This window comes from Onychostruthus taczanowskii, unplaced genomic scaffold (assembly GCF_017590055.1).
Source record: "Onychostruthus taczanowskii isolate IOZ18803 unplaced genomic scaffold, ASM1759005v1 scaffold13, whole genome shotgun sequence".
NCBI lineage: Eukaryota > Metazoa > Chordata > Aves > Passeriformes > Passeridae > Onychostruthus > Onychostruthus taczanowskii.
Window position 1 is genome coordinate 7,111,659 of NW_024498462.1, and position 17,155 is coordinate 7,128,813.

Genomic DNA, 17,155 nt, shown 5'->3' on the forward strand with positions numbered 1-17,155 from the left:
AACAAAACTAAACTGCAAATGCCAGGCACAGTGCAAAGGCTGAGTGTCACCCAGCTTTATGAATGAAGCTTGTTTGGCACGTCTGGGACATTTTGCAAGTATTCCAGAAAGTTTAGTCTGCATTTCAATACAGTAACAAAACGACTCAAACTTCACCTTTAGGGGGCTTTTGTACAAACATTTCTGTAAATCCTGTATTTTGATTGCACAATCCTAGGTTACTGCTGCTAGGTTATTGCTGTGAGGATGAGATTCATCACTGTCTGGAAGACGGTTCTGATATTCTGAAAATCATTTGATTTTCCTGAAAGTTGATATTGAAAGAGAAAAGTGACTGTGACATCTTTCTCAGAGATAATGAGGAGCAAGCATCCGTGCTATTTCTGTGGCTTTTAAATAATGTATTTCTGCGGTGGGTCACGTTACTGGGATGAGAGGCAGCCGTGCAAACGGCAGCAGTGTCTCCTGCTGGTGTGTGCATCAAATGCAAAGGGGTTTGCAGAGCAGAGCTGGGGTGGGGACGGGCTGAGCCTCTCCCTGTGGCAGAGACAGGTATTTCTCCTTCTGTGTTATGTACAGCTGAACACACAGAACCGAGCAATCTCTCTGCAGAGATGACTTTAGCCATGCATTTTAAAATGAGGATTTATGTCCAAAACTACAGCCGTTTCAAGCTTCTGAAATGGAATGAGCTAACAAAGGAAATGTTCCGGTCGCGGGGAAGTAAAGCAAAATATATACATTATATATAAATACAAAATATTGTATTTCTGTTTTACAGATACCTTCTGGAGCTTCCTCCAGGCCCATCAGTCCTTTATCCTCTGTCACTCAGGGGACCCCCATCTCACGAGGCAGCAGCTTCCTTCCTGTTGATTTTACCATCCCTGCCAGTCCCCTTGGCTGCCTGGACACCTCAGCAGCCAGGCACAGGATTGCCATCAACCCTCGGAAACAGAGAGGCTTTACCAACAAGCATCAGCTACCCCTCCAGGTGGGTGTTTTCTGCAAAAGAATCACTGGGCAGTAGGAAATTACTGTGAGTTTTTAATTATTGTTTTAAATATTTTAATTTCTTTTTTCTTTCCTATCCATGTTTGCATCTTCCATTGGAAGAATAGAAAACACCTTTTTTTGCACGCACCAACCAACGAAAAAAGATTCTGAAAACTTCCGTATTATGGAAACTGAAAAAATTTGCAATTTTTGGTTGTCATTATTTAGCCAAAAATTGTGGGTTATGCTTCATTGTAAAAACACTTCTGGTGTTTGAAAAGCTAAATGTCAGTTTTAAAGAGGCCTAAATCTATTTTTACAAATCTAGTTCTTAATTGGAATAGTACATTTCTCACAGTGTTGGTAAATTACAGGAGGGAGGTTTTATTTCTATGATTTGAGTATTCATAGAAATGCATGTGTATAAACTACAACTTTTGTGCATAATTCTTTAATTAAAGCATCTTCACTTCTTTAGGTGGAACAGCTGGAAAATGAAACTTGTCTTCCTGCAACTCCAGAAAGGAAGGGAAATTCAACAGAATTACTTGAGAGTGACAAACATAAAAGCGATTGGGAAGGTAAAGAAGACACAGGTATAGCTACTTTGGGTGCTTGAACTCTTCTGCATAACACTGACAGGACTGTTTGAATTGTTAGCCCTTCCAAACTAGGCATCTTTTGGGTCTATAACATAAAACCAATCCTGGCTGCTGAATTGTTGCGATGGAAAAAGTCAAGTACACGCAACAAAGTGATGCTGAAGTGGTGAACTTTGAGGGCAGCGCTAAAAAAACCCATGAGCTGAAAGCACCATGTTCAGAAGCACATGTCCTACACAGCTGGCTGGATCTCAGAGTGTGAAACTGAGTTCCTTGGCACTCAGAAAAACCTTAACCACAGCATTATATGTTGTGTGTGTCAGGTGGCTTTGACTGGCTTCTGTTTACTGGCTCTTCCTTTGCCACTCACCCAGAGAGAATTTTCCCAGTCATTGTAGATGGCTTTTCTAGGCACACACATGCAGAAATGTCTAGAGAAATCTGGCTAGTAGTCTTACAGCTAAGGGTGTGCACAGGAAACAACCAAACAGCAACTAATGTGCACACCTGAAACAGACAGCAACTTTCAGTCAATCCCTGGATTAGGTTTGTTCAAACTAAAATTTATTAGTCTTTCACTTGGACTGCCCATTTCTAAATAGGCTCTGAACAAGCTTATTTATCAGTCATAAGTGCCCAGACATGGGGCATTCCTGTTAAAGGACTGCACTATCGTGGATGCATACAGACGGTGTCTGAATTGTAACCTTTAAGTGCACACTCTTTTCCTCTGTTTAATATAGGATTATCAGCCCAGGTGGGACACTGTGCAAAGGGAGGTGGTTTTAAGGAGACACCAGGTGTAAAAACTCCCACTGGTGCTGCCCCTGACTCTTGTGATTCCACACCTGTGGCAGAAGATCCCTGTGCTTTGCTGCAAGAGGATGGGTGCCTGCCTGGTGTGGGACATCACAAAGGAGCCACACTTCTCCTGAGGCCTGAGCCTTCTCCAGTGAGCCTGCAAGAACACCACAGTGCAAGAGTGATGTACCCTGCAGATGTGTCTGCTAAGGAATCAAAAATACATCCTCAAAGGACCAGTGCTGAAGTACCTGCACTTCCAGAGTTGCAGCAAGTTGAAGGAGAAGCTGCTGTGTCTCCAGACATACCAGCAGCTGACTTGTTCAGCAGTGGTGTGGAAACAGTGGGCATGGATATATTGCCAGATGTTGCACCAAGTTCCTCAGTAAATTCTGTGGATCCAAACATTAAAGCCCAGGAGAAGGGGGATCCACTGTTTAGTAGAAAAGAAGAACTCTGCTTTGGTGCTACAGGGAATCACTCCAGCCATGCTGTCTCAGATACTGCACTGAGCACTCCACAAGCTGCAGTAGCTGCAGCAGCAGAGTCATGTTCTGACATCAAGACAGTGGCTGATTTGAGGTCTGAAAGGAGTTCAGTAGCAAAAAATGACAAAGAAACTTGTGAAATTATGGAATTTCAGTTATTCAAGGACAGTGTAGAAAAAAAAATAGACACTGCAGCATCTGTCTCAGAAGCAGTTTGTGTGGCACCTTGCAGTAAATTGGAAGTATGTTTTAAAGCAGAAATTGTTCCTGTTTCAAAGGGTAACCAAGGCAGTCAACAGACCAACACATCATGCATTTCTGAAAAACTTTCCATTGGGTGTCTTGCCTCTTCAAGTTTGACTGGCTTGAAGAGTAATATATCTTTTGATGCTGACAGTAAGGAGTACCAGGTAAGCACTACAGCTTCTCACAGAAAAACAGCAGAAGGCAGTCAATCATCACATGAAAATGTAAAAAGTCCACTGAAGACTGCTTCTGCTAAACCAGTCAGATTTACCATTGCACCAGCATGGCAAAGATCTCTCTCAGGGGGTTCAAATTCAAAGGAAGATTCCTATTCCAGAAGTTCTCCAACATCCCCCATAAGACCAGAGTTCTTTGAAGGAATGACAAAAGAACCCACACGATTTGATGCAATTATGCAGGAATCAGCAAAAACCAACTCAGATAGATTTGATCGAGATTGTAAGGACAGAGATCTGCACTTGAATTCTTTTATGGAGTGGGCTGACCATGAAACACAAAACTTTGAGAGCCCATTTGGGGTCAGACTAAGAAGAACATCATCTTTACTAAAATACCAGAATGAAAGCCGTGTAGAGCCTCCAAAGCTGATCCCCCCAGCTGCTCCAGCTGCTTCTTCTGCTTCAGTCAAGGAGGATCAGAAATTGATGGGCACAGGGAAGCCACCTGCAAGCCTTCCTGTCAACACAAAATCAGTTGTTAAAAAACCAGATCTCCTAGAAGACAAAAATCTTACCAAGGCAAGATCAGAAGAAGTGGCAAAGAAGCAAAATGGTTATAAACCTTCAGGTACTTATGCTGTATTTGTATCCAAATATTGTAGAAAACAGAGATCATGTACAGAGCCTTGGCAGAGTGGCACAAAAAAAAAAAAAAATTAAAAATTCTCTTGGCTAAGAACGAAATTCAGCCTTGAGGTCATCACCACTATAATTTAATGATGGCTTGATGATTTGGCCAGTCAAGAGAATTCTTGGCTTATCTTAATGAAGGGTGTGTTCCAGCAAGAAGAACAACAGAATAATAGCTTAAATGCCTCTGAAAAGTTTCTGGTATGAGGTATTTGTGCATATAGTTGGAGTTTCAACACAGATTTTTAAAACTTGCTGCAGTTTTAGTTAAAAATTCAGACTGCAGCAGCTCAAACCTTAACTAGGAGTTGCATTAGTGAGATTTTTTAAAACAATTATTTAATTTAAAATTTTTAAAAAGTGACAAGAAAGCCTGTATTTTATTGCCTACATTAAAAAATCCTTACTGTAGCACTCATTTAATCTGCATGGATGGATGTTGTTTCAAAGGCAAAATCCAGTTCACAGTGATCTCAGTGGGACATCTGCCATTGACTTAGACAGAAGTAGTTGAGTCAAAAACTGGAGAATAAACAGAAAAAAAGTTATTGCCAAGGACAAAATCATCAGGGAAGGTAATTTTATCTCCACTGTGTTCAAAGGCTATTACAGATGCTGAAGGATTTAAAATGTGAAGCACTAGCTTTAGGCTGACTTGACCTAAATCCCTTCTTAACTTCAAAAATGCTTCTTTGGTAGAAAAAGTCTCTCCATATTTGGAAACTGCTTCCTCTGAACCAGCTTGGGTCTCCATGGCAAAGCTGAAACAAAAGGGTTTCCAGGACCATCCTCTTGCCAAAGAACATAAAGATGAAGACAAAGCTTTGACCAAAGTGGATCAGGGGGAGGTAGAGTACCAGGTAATGTTGCATGGGTGTGAATCTTGCCCCAGGTCACCTGGATACTTCTGCAAACTGTTCAATATTGTCTTCATGGGAGGTGTGTTCTGAGCACTACTCAGAGAGAGCTTTGCAGGCCAGGCCTCTAAAACAATGAGAGAGACAAGTGAGGCAATTGAGCAAATGCCTGGGACTGCACTGTCACAGGGATTTATTTCACAGCTGGGTTTTCCTATATGTTCCTTTGCACTGCTCAAACATTAACCTTTTCAGAACTTTCTTACTGCCCAGAGCATATTTATGTAGCTGCTTTGAGTTGCATTAGCTTCCTCCCTGCCTTCTCCCTCCCTCCTACAGGATGTTCCCAACCATCCTTGCCTGGCTTTTGCTGCCTTTCCACAGGCAGGTTTGAGAGGTTGCCAGAGACAGCTCTGTGAGTGCCCATGGCTGGCAGTCAGTTGCATTCTTTTCTTCTCTCCTCACACTGCAGCCAGGGATGTGTGCTAGTGAGGACACTCTGAAGAAGAACATGCCTTCCAGCTCTCAGGACAGGAAAACACAAATGAAGACTGGTGTGTCTGCAGCAGCAGGTATTCTTTGTCTTTACATAGTGGCTACAGTTTGCACCAGTAAGTGGTGTGGGTGGCAGGGGATGGGGGAAGAGACACACCATTTTTATAATCAGCACACTTTATATAAGGCCTGTTCAGACCATGGTTTTTGTATAAGTCAACATAATGGCTTGTTTGCTCAGCAGAGAAAGCAAGTGAGGAACTCTTATCTCCACTTCCAGTTCATGAAATGGCATATAAACAGTCTGGTGATTTATTACTGGCCAAGATCAGTACTAAAGAATAGCAGTTGAAGTTGGAGAATGTCCAGAAGAGAGCAGCAAAAAAGGTCAGGTCTTCTAGATCTCCAGTCAGCCAGGAAATGCTGATAGGAGTGTTTAGTCTAGAAAAGACAACTAAATTCTCTGCAGAGGGCAAGACTATTCTTTATGGCCAGCATGAACTTAAAATGCACCAGGGGATGTTTACCTTAAATGTTAGGAAATACTTTCTAACAATAAGAGCAGTGAGGTGCAGAAGAGCGTGGCTTGCATATGGAGAGTGTGCAGTTTCCATGGCCAGATGTGTTACATAGATAAACATATATCAAGAATAGTTTATGTAGAGTCAGTTTTACCCTCAGGTGAACACAGAGGCTGGATGGCTCCTCTCCTGAGCACTTAGCTATGTTTCTCTGTATTAAAGATGCAGGGGAAGAGTGTGACTCACTTGGTGACTCACATTATTACCTCTTCCAAGGCTTCTGCTGGGCTGCAGCTTCTCCCTCCCTACTTACTCAGTGTGGTGCCAAGCCTCAGTGTCACGCTCCAGCTAGACACAGAGAGGCCAGTCCTTCAGCTGTGAAAGCATATTGTGCTAGCTGAAAGCTACTGATTGCAGATCCTGCCTAGGTAGGTAAGAAATGCACCACTGTGCCAGACCTGTGGCTTTTCCATTGCAGATTCCTGCAGCTGACACAGTGAGAGATGCTGTCTGGAAAGAGCCCGTGCACCTGGCCCCTTTCTTTCCCTGTGTAATCCAGCAGCACCCAGAGCTGTTGTACTAGAGATGTTTGGCAGTACCTCTATGCTGCTCCCTGTAGTAGTTATTGCTAGAGCTGTTAGCCATTTCTGAATCTACAGGCTCTACAAAATTAGCTTTCTCCCTTAGTGCAGCAGGTGACTGGCTCAGGGCGTTTGCACCAACACAGAAGCTCTGATGTTGGTTGCAGCTAATTTTGTTTGTGTGTGTATGTGTGATTAAAATACCACACCTTCTAAAAAGGATTCTGCTGCAGGCCTGCCTTGTCTTGTGGTTTTAGGTGCAAAGTGAGAGATGGAACATAAACAGGCTGATTTTTGCTCAGATGAAGTCTTCCTTTGAAAGGCTGACTGGATTTCTGTATATTGCATCATCCTAAGCTTGGAAACCCAGCAGCCTTTGGTCAAAATTCAGAACTTCACAAATTGTTCTGCTACTCGTCTTTGTGGTGCTTACAGCAGAATTACAAGTTTTTTTGGGTCACGTCTTCCCCAGAATTGGCCTGGTTTCCTGACATCCAGTGACTGTTTCCTTGCCTCCAGAGGTAGCATTTATAGGCATTCTGGTGTCCCACGACTTGAGCATCACTAAAAGCTCTGACTAGTGCTCATGTTTAAGGAAAACACTGCTCTTCTGCTGCTCAGAAAGCCAGGCCCTATTGTTTAGGAAATGTTCAGTACTATCTGCACATGAGTAGGAAATTTGGAATCCCAAATGTAAACTCTACTCTTCTCTGATTTGGTTCCCCTTAGCCCAACCTCCTGGTTTTGTCTAGTTGAGAGTGCTGGTGGTGGAAAGGATGTAGAGTTAATATCCAAAGGAGTTACTTATTTGGATTGTTGTGATTATTACAAAGAAGGTTCTCTCCCAAAAAGGGAAAATTAATTTTCAAAATCAAAATTTCAGTAACACTTGAATTCCTACCTTGTCTTAGATACTTCTGAAAATTTCTTGTGTATGTAGAGCTGCAGCCTGTTTAATGGACAGTATCCTACCTCCAGTATTCTTAAGTATAGCTTGCCAAGAGCTACCAACCAGCCAGAACTTTTAAAAGACCAGAGACCTCCTGAGTGAAAATAGGAACTGCTTTAGCTCTGCTCATCGGGTGTGACTAATGGAGCTGAAGGATATTTTCCATTGATTTCAGTGCAAGCAAGATCAAGCTTCTTTTACTTAACATGGCATAGACATTAATTTTGAAAAATTTCAACAAGCTGAATGGAGCAGGCCTTTTCTAAATAGGAACTCAAAGCCATCAAAGAAGCATTATCTGTGTTCCTTCATCCTTTGTGGGTATGACAGGCTGCATCAAGAATACCTAGTACCATCAAAATCCTACCATCATAGCTTCCAAGTGAAAGTACATAAAGCAGTGGTTTGATTCCTACCTGGTATTTAATAACATTGCTGGAGCAATGTTTGTGTTGGCAGTGAAGACTAAAAGAAATCTTTAAGTCTTTTCAGTATTGGAAAACATAAACTTCTAACTCCACAGCAAGCCTGGAGTAATCCTTATCCTGCAGCTATTTTGTTTCTGCTTTCCTGCATACTCAGAAGTCTTATTCCTAGATTTTCTTGCTCTCACAGAGCATAATCAGCCTGTGGAACTCCTTGCTGTGCAGTTTAATAAAAATCAAGAGTTTGAAAAATTAAGAGATTAATTAACCAAGAATCTGAATTAGATATAATAGTCTGTAGTCTTCACATGCTTGAAGAATTTTGAAAAATGTCCTTCATTTATCTGGGTTTAGACACTTGCTGTTTGGACTGAGGAGACTATTTTTTTTTTTTTTAATGGGCACATTACTCATTGTTTAATATCAATTTTCCTGTTGCAAGAGCTGGTCCTCACCATTGCTGTAGCTGGACCAGAGAGTGCCAGCAATAGCCAATTAATAATTCCTGTGTCTTATTGGTGAGTCACAAGCATTTTGGGCTGTAAAATAGTTTCTTTTGAGAGAAGAAAATATTATTGGCAGAAATTGATTTTTTAACTCTCTAGACTTCTGATGAGTGGTGTGTGTCTTCTCATGGGCAGGTAAAGTTGGACCAATTTCTCAGGAAGCATCTGTGGTTCCTGCTGTTGAAAAGGAAGCAAGGCACTCCTCTAACCTGCCAATGACACCCTGCAGTCCTGCTGAACCACCCTGGCTGTCCCTGGCCAAGAAGAAAGCCAAAGCATGGAGTGAAATGCCCCAGATTGTACAATAGCAAATGACATGACCATCCTTCTTTGCATTGCCAATAGCTGTGTTAACTCCACTTAATCCCTTCTTTACTGTGACCATTTTTTTTCTTTCAAGAAATAAGAGCCTTAAAACTTTTGATCAGACTGTTGTATATAAAGACATAATGAAGAAATGCCATTGTGGGCTTAATCTGATGTATTAGGAAGCTGAGCATTCCCTACTACCAGACACTAGGAAAATTTGGTTCATTTTTATATGCTTACACATCTGATGGTGATATTCTGAAAAGACATGCTTCAGGCTTTTGAAACATTTCTCTAGCAAAATATGTTTTTAAAGTCTCTTTTAAAGAAACTTGTTCTTTTAAAAAGACTGTACAGTGTTTTGTAGGGTTTGGCTTTGAGCTAAGAAATTAACGTATGCTTTAAAATATTCACAATGCTGGGCACTGACGCACTGTGAGTCATGGACCCTGATGTCATCACACTTCTTTCTCTAGAGCTCTGTGCTGGGCAGCCTGACTCTGCTTCAGATTGTTAATGATCTGTTTTGTGACAGCTGCAAGATCTAAACACACCTGAGTTGGAGTGGTTCTGGCTTTTGTGTGATTTGAGGTCTCAGTGCTGTTGGTCTTGTGCTTGCTCACAGATCCCCACTGGAATGGCCCTGAGCTGCACACCCATTCTCTCCCATGCACTGGACAACCACCACACTGTAGCATGTGTCTACTTTTTGTTATACCTGTAGAAATCTGGGTAAATTAAACATTCTACTAAAAGAATTGTTCCTTTCTTTAATTATGGCAAATAGTGATTTTTTTTGGTGAGATTCCTCAGCCGATTGTCTCTCTTAAATAGTATGTTGGGGGAGAACTTGCTCCTTAGAAAGTGGCATCTTCTTTCCAAGAAACGCCACCCTCCATGTTCATAAAGATGTGTATTTACTCAGTTGTATGTAGTGTTAGTCATAAAAGGGGCATCTGCTTTCCTTCTTGTCTCATCAGTCTTTAACCATTAACTCAACATCAGTCTGAGAATGTGCAGCTGGAGCAGGGCCTGGCCTTGCAGTCACTCACATTCACAAAAGTTTTGCTGTTGACTTTGAAGGCTGCAGACATTTGAAAAATAAGCTTTGTGAAATGATGTTGGTAGGTTAAGAGACAGTGGCACTTACTGGTGCTTCCAGTTCTTGCAGAATTGCACGTTTATGTAGTTTTTGTTTACAGACAGTGCAAAATTTGAAGGGTGATTGATTGGTTTTAGCTGGAAAGTTGGTCAGAATTTTTAAAGGAAAATATTATCTATTGATAGGATTAACTGCAAACCAAAGAAAATTGGTTTCAGATCAGCTCAAGCAAGACTTTAATCTTCCAGTTTTGGCCTGAATTTAATATGTAGTTTTTGCAATTTGAAAACAGTATTAACGAGGAGGTAGACTGTGATTTTTTTTTTTTTAATAAAGGTGTAAACTTACTTGCCCAGGAAGGCTCAGAATCTATAGATACTATTTATTCTGGACTAACACCAGAAAGGAGTTTGACTTGATAAGGAAACAAGGAGTGGCTTGATAATTGATGCCTATTTTGTAACTTCTTTTTCTCAGCTTTAGGAAGCATATATTTCCTTACAAAGAACTGAAACATTTGTATTTCTCTGAAACTTTTGAGTGTAATGTAAAAGAATTTACTCAGCTTTGATTCCTGGAGTTTTGTACAGCTGTCATCCCAACACAAGCTTACTGATCCTGTGTAAAATACAGGCCTTTCTGTATTTAGCAAACTCTCTTCTCATTCTGTTAATGTGGATTGTGATTCTTCACCCAAAGCGCTGCAATGGATCTATAATCTCTCTTTCCCTGTGTTTACTTTTGATCTTAATATTGTTCCTGTCTTTTATGTTTAGTATGTATATATGTTTTTGTAATCCTTGTCTTGAAGGAACCCCTTTTGTATTCCATTCCCCTATTTGGTTTACTATTAAATGCTGTTGCCAGTGATGATGATATCATTTCTGGGAAGAGGGATGGATGGCCCTCATTCATTCAGGAAGAAATAAAAAGAGGTCTTTGGTCAATATTGACTCTGGATAAACTGCATAGATTTTGTTTTGGGGTCATTTTATGTGACTTAAAACTGATCAACACAGCTGGTCAGACTAAGGAACTTTTCTAAATCTAAGTTTAAGACATCGTGAGAGTGCTGATGGCTTTCCTGTTGCTCTGGAGTTATTGCTCCTTCAGTGAAGGCTTGGTTTGAGGGCAGGCACTCATGGTCATAGGAAGCCTTGAAAATACTTGTTTGTGTGTATGCAAAGAAGCTGCTCTAGGAGATTTTTGGAGTGCTTTAACAAAGAAGGAAAATACTAGAGAATCATGTGATGTATATTTGAAATTCACTTGCATTCTGCATTTCTGCAGTTAATGTTTTCAAGTCTCTCTGCAACTAAGAGGAAAAAAAAGCATGTAGAAAAATCATCAAGACTGAGTCTCATGTAATCAAGGAGGTTAGAAGATGGGATTATTGGATAAATGTTGAAAGATCAGTGATTTATTGTTGCATTTACAGAAGTTGGTAACTCTATTAGCATGGTTTTGAATTCTTGTTCCAGTGTAGTTTTGAGGTGTTCAGTGAGTAAAAATAACTAATATAATAAGCTCATTTTGGGTGATTTTTTCTAGACACAGTCACTGTTTTTAAAAATAAGCTGTATTGAAGTGCAGAGTTCGTTGCAGAATGTCACTGTGAGGTTTTGTGGAATCTGTAGTGGAGGATGCAGGAAGCTGTCTCTGAATTCCCTGTGCCTCTGACTTGGCTCTGTGTGACAGCAGAGGGTGCTGGTGCCATCCCTGAGCAGCGCAGGGGGAGGATTCTGGTGAATGTTTGCGCTGTTCCAGGGAGAGGAAAGCACTAAACACCAGCCTTCTCGTGTAGAACTTCTGATAGAGAGGGCCTCCCTAATGTATTATGTTATGTCTTCTTAAGGGCTGTTGTCTAAAATAAAAGATGTAATTTGTTTTGAAGTATTACAGTAGAAACTCTCAGCTCAGAAAAGCTGCAGCTCCTGAGTGTGTGCCACCTGCTCTCCTAAGTGCTTTTCAGATCAATACAGGAAGGAAATTAGCCTGTGAGGGTACTCTGTCCTTTAGAACTGTTCCTGGAAGAGGATAGATCTGAAGGTAATGAGAGATGTGATTAGCAGCCCAATAAAAAAGGTAAACATTTATCTTTGTCTTTTCCTCCAGTGTTTGATAACCTACCTACAATTTTCTTAGAGATTTATCCTGGTTATAAGATTTGACAAATTTGTCACATCAGTCATCACCAAAATATTAGTAATGATGATGTGGAACCTCTTGGAGAATAGAGCATCTGTTTAAGATTCTGACCTTGATTTGCTTGCTATACTATGAAATTCTTTCTCCTATATGTTGTCAGGAAATATTGCACCCAAAACATCAATATTTGTTGCAGGCTACACCCGGGGATAGTTCTTGGTGCAGAGGTTCACTGAAACCTCTGATTGCCATTGAAAACAGCTTTTTATGTCTTTTATGGAAGTAGGCAGATCAAATAAACTGTAATTCTGGTTTTGTAACACAAACCCATTCATCTGCCCAGAACAAAAGTGTTACTCAGGTATTTCCAGCTGGGTAGTTGAAGGGGCATGGCTTGATGAGGAGTGAAAGTTCAGCATGAGAAATGAAAGGCTTAGAGTGGGAAGTTGCAATTCAAATTACCCTTCCATAGTGGGATTGATCTCAGCCTAAGGAAGGGCACTGAAAGCAATCTTTAAATAGTGATTTTTCCTGCATTTCTCTCTGCGTGTAAGGGATACCAGTGCTCATTGCTTTGAACCACATTAAGGAGGTGAGCACCATGACTGCGCTGCAAATCAAAACCTGGTGTGAGCTGCTGATCAAGTCCACAGCAGAGCAGCACTTTAAAAGGAATTGCTGTATGATCTGTGCATTAAAAATGCAACTTCTTAGGAGTGAACTAAGCCGAACGTTAGCAGCTTCCTCTGACTTGAGGGGCAGATTATTGACTATGGAAAATGTGAGATGCTATTTTTATTCTCATTGTGCTAGGAGTGATTTAAAAAGAAGCTATTTTAATAGCTGTTTATTTTTTAGAGGCAGTTCAAAGAAGAAGAATCTAGAGGCAGATTATCTAAACAGGATTATTAACTGTCAAGTCTTGGACTGATCTGTAAGCCAAGTTAGCCACTAAACAAGAAGCAGGTAAGGAAATGGGTGAAGCATGGAGTATTTAATTTATATAATTTTGTATGATGTAGAAATAGAAAGACAGAGGAAGAGGAAGAGACTGATTGACATAAATAACCTACATGGAAAAGGTTGTTTGGTACCTGAAAGCCTCATTCCAGCCTTTCTTTCCTCTGCCTCAGAATATATTACTTCCCTCTCTAAGCATTCTTATTTTTCATTTGGGGGATCAAAAACCCAATTTTTACTTAACCTGTTTTGTAGTCAGTCCTATTTTATAGAATTTGGATGAAAAGCTGACAAATGCAAGATCACCTGTCAATGCTGGCAATCCTTGTTCAAAGTTCACCCTAATCTATGTGGTTAAACTAATATTTCATTGCATTTTCTCTATTATACCATTCTGGCTCCAAATTAGTTTTTGATTTACAGGTATTTTTCCAATACAGAAGGGTGGGATTAACTGCTTTAAAATTAGAGCCTTTCTACATTACTTAGGAATATGTTTCCGTGGCATTGAGGTAACTTCTTCCAAGTTACACAATAAGTTCCCTGTAGCAACTGCAGCAATGTATGGGAAAAGGTCGAAGTCCTGAGGCTGTGCTGTGTTTCCATAGAGTTGAAATTCCATGCAGCAGCCTCGCCTGATGGTGTCACAGCAGTGCTGAGAGCTGGCAGAGCAGCAGGGGATGCTGCTGGTTGGCTCCTTGGGGTGGCACTTGGGCTGTGCTCAGTGTCACTGGTGACGTGGGCAAGGGGTAAAGTGACAGGCACTGAGCAGCACTGCAGGGGTGACTTGCACCCCAAAGGTGCAAATTTACCAGTTGTGCCTGTGGGATGAAATAACTCCACTGGACTTTGTGAGCTGTAGAAATATGTCTTGTTCATACAGGAGTAAATAAAGTGACATTTCTGTCACAGCTAGATGTACAAATTAGGATATATCTACATTAAACTAGAGCTGTGTTTTAAATATAAGAGGCATTTACTCAGTCTGGATCCTGAGTCATACATATTTCAAAGAGGAGGAATAAATATATGTTTTAGTACAGCATTCAATTCGTAAAGAGAGTTCTGCCCAAAGATGAGTGACCTCATCTGTAGTTGCATGAAAAAAATCAGAACAGAGCCTCATTTGTGGGGGTTTTTCTTCCACTTTGAGAGAACAATTTATTACACAAGCATCCTTAGTGTGATGATCCCAATAAAAAAATAATTGTCTCCTTACTTTGCATTGTTTATAAAATAAGAGCTTTGGCTGTACTTCATCCTGTGGTAGAATAATCACAAAATAATTGAGTGTAAAATGCTAGAAAAATCAATATCAGTTCCCATTTTCTATTTATTTCATAATTTCAGAGCATTACTTTCTACTAAAGCCCAAATTCTGCAAGGTACTTCATCATGTTCAGTGTGGGCTGAGGCTTGGACTGACCCCGTGGGGCCTGTCCAAAGGCAGATTGTGGGTTTAGTCCTGCTCTTCACTGGACAAATTGGATTAGGCCCCTTTTAAGAGATGTTTGAGCAAAGTGGAACAAAGCTTTCAGGAATGTGTGTTATTTTTATAATAGCAAACCATGACGTGCAAATTCAAAAGAAATAACTCAGGGGTTGATATGGCATGGGCTGATGTGACAAAGCATAATATTGCAATCTTGAGTCCAACCATACTTGGATGGGAGAAAAGTTGGGTCTTAGCACTTACTCCTGGGAATCCAAGCCTGGTATCCCAGGTTGGTGGGGCTCTGGGCTGTGCTCAGTCTACTGCCTCTGGGACGTGTGTTTGCCTTAGACTTGCTGGCTGTGAAGGTCTTCACTTATTCCTAGGTAATGCACCTAAAAGGGTATCTGAAGTGCTCAGAAGTTCCAAGCAAATGCATCTTCAGTAAAGCCACATTCTCAGTCACCCCTGAGAGTCCCTTAAATCCCAGTGAGCAGCAGCTGCTCCGTGCAGTTCCTGTGCCCGGAGGGGCCCTGCCCGTTTGGCTTTGCATTCAGACAGCAGCTCCCTCCTGCCATTCAGCAGCAGAAGAGTTGGTGCAGCTTCAGCTTAGGGGCTCTCTTGAGAGAGCTGTGGCCAGTCCTTACCCAGACAGGTTGTTCCATGGTGTGTTTGATTAATCTGGCTCACTGGGTTTCCTCCAGTACCGGTGGACCGGTGGCTTTATGGCTGCCAGCCACTGCTTTGGCCCAGTGTGCTCATTCACGTACAACAACTTCACCAAAGTCACTGCAATTGACAGGAACTGAGTGAATGTAATTTATGTTGGTTTTTATCCTATTCCATCCTTTTCCAATGGATTTCACCTTTGAAGGCAGCAGCTCAAAAGTGAGAGTATGCAGACACACTGCTCTAATTGATTTTTAGAGCACACCACTCCTTTAAAGGGCAGTTTGCATCTCTGAAAGCTAATGCCACAGCAGACAGAGCTGGCACGGCACGGTGGGACGCCTGGACCCCTCTGTGGAGAGACTTAGGGTGTGGCAGAGCCTATACCCTTCCCTGCCCGGCGTTGTGCTGCCGGTCAGCAGCCCGGGCCCCGGCTGGAGCGGGGTGCAGCGAGGCCGGGCCCGTCCCTCAGGGGCTCGGCGGCGGGGCCGGGCCGGGCCCGTCCCTCAGGGGCTCGGCGGCGGGCCCGTCCCGCCCGGGCTGCCCGCCGCTCCGCAGAGCCCTGGCGTTTGTTTGCTCTCCCCTGGTGTTTCCCTCGCTGTGCTGATGTAACCGTTGCATAATAACCTAGCCCTCAAAATTACTTTCTCAGTTTTTGCCGTGTGGGAGCAGCGGAGCCAGAGGTGCCGGAACGTCGGATTCCTTTGCTCGGACCAGCCGCTTGTCACTCCTGTCTCTCTTTAATAATGGGAGTCTCAGGAGTGGGTGCACACAATTTTGCATTGACTGAGCAGAAAAACCAACAGTTTTCCAGACAGAACTCATACTTTTTCGAGAATTTTGCATTTGTTTTTATTAACAGTATGGGGCTGTAACCACAGCACTGCAATTAAGATTTTTTATTTTAGGGAGTGACCTAAGCAGCAACAATCTTTATGCAATTTCCAAAGAAATGTAAAATAACAACAAGGATTTCAGTGTTAAGTGGCACTTGGAGCTTTCTTTCAGATCTGAGGAACAGCTCTGTCAGACAGGAACAATCTGCTAAAGCCAATGGAATTAGTTTGGTCTAAATAAGATTATAATTGGGCCTTTCTGTTTCTGCATTGCTCAAAAATAAATCCCAGTAAACAACTTGAGGTCAAGTCTCCTCTTAGCTATGCCAGAACTGTGTTGAAATTGGGGCAAATTGCCCCAAATTAACACTGTCTGATAGCCTACAGCATAAAAATGGTTAAATATATATCTGTGTTTCCTAGGTAGCCCTTTCAGAACTTGACTTGTAATTAACAGTTGTAGTCTCTTACTAGAAATACTGTTTTGTTGGCTTCTTTGACTTCCTCAAGTTTACATACAGCAACAGCCTCCTTTGCAACCTCACAAAAGTCACTGGAATGGACAGGAACTGAGTGAATGTAATTTGTTTAAGTTGTCTGTCACTGCAGACATTCCTTCCCCTGTGCTGTCCCAAGGTGGGAGATTTCACAGCCTGACCAAGCTGAGATTTCGGTTCTGTGTGCTGTGGAACTGTAATGCAGAGATGCTGCTCTGGTCCAAGTTTGGATCCGAACTCTCTCAAAGCGTGGAGATATTTGGATATTTTAAACCCATACAATTTTCTTGTTCTTATAAACAGTGTTAATTTTGGAGTCACTCTATTAATATGCAGCCTAATAGCAGAATAGCTGCTACTTACTATCAACACATAATCGTAAATATTTCTACTAATAGCCCAAACCTGACATTCTGACTCTAATTAATCTGATTATGCTTAATAATGAATTACATTAATGATTTGGACATATTTTTTAACTGGTGAGGCTGCTAATCAGTTTCGCTAAAGTGGCATTCTCTGAGCTAGAGATTTACCTTGCTTGAAGGCAGTATTAATCCCTGGCTAAAAAGATGACTGTCTTTGTATTTCTGGAATCATCAAACTAACCTTTTTTTTTCCCTTTTATTCTTTGTAGTGCAGTGATGTGCTTTGAAAGAAATCAATTTATGGGAAACAGTCTGTCTACAGCACGAAAAATACTTTTGGGGTAGGTCTGAATTTATTTTTGCTTTCTGAAGTCTTTGATGAGTTAACAGCTGTGTGCTTAAAGCACAGAAATGAGAGCTAAACTGAATGACCTGTGACCATGTATTGTCACAGAAGCAGTGAAGTGCCTGTGTCTAATGCAGGCCTATGTTTGGAGG

The 17,155-nt window shown here is 41.5% G+C and overlaps 1 protein-coding gene across 1 annotated transcript in view; it reads left to right on the top strand.

Moving 5' to 3' along the window:
* Window positions 1–9,400, top strand: part of KIAA1210 (KIAA1210 ortholog) — a 37,329-nt gene extending 27,929 nt beyond the window's left edge. Inside the window, exons 7-12 of the mRNA XM_041396728.1 lie at window positions 782–994; window positions 1,475–1,592; window positions 2,342–3,940; window positions 4,702–4,862; window positions 5,332–5,431; window positions 8,472–9,400. Of these exons, the coding sequence (XP_041252662.1) occupies window positions 782–994; window positions 1,475–1,592; window positions 2,342–3,940; window positions 4,702–4,862; window positions 5,332–5,431; window positions 8,472–8,644 (2,364 nt within the window). The 3' untranslated portion in view covers window positions 8,645–9,400. The remainder of the gene's footprint in view (window positions 1–781; window positions 995–1,474; window positions 1,593–2,341; window positions 3,941–4,701; window positions 4,863–5,331; window positions 5,432–8,471) is intronic.
* Window positions 9,401–17,155: the final 7,755 nt, after the last annotated feature.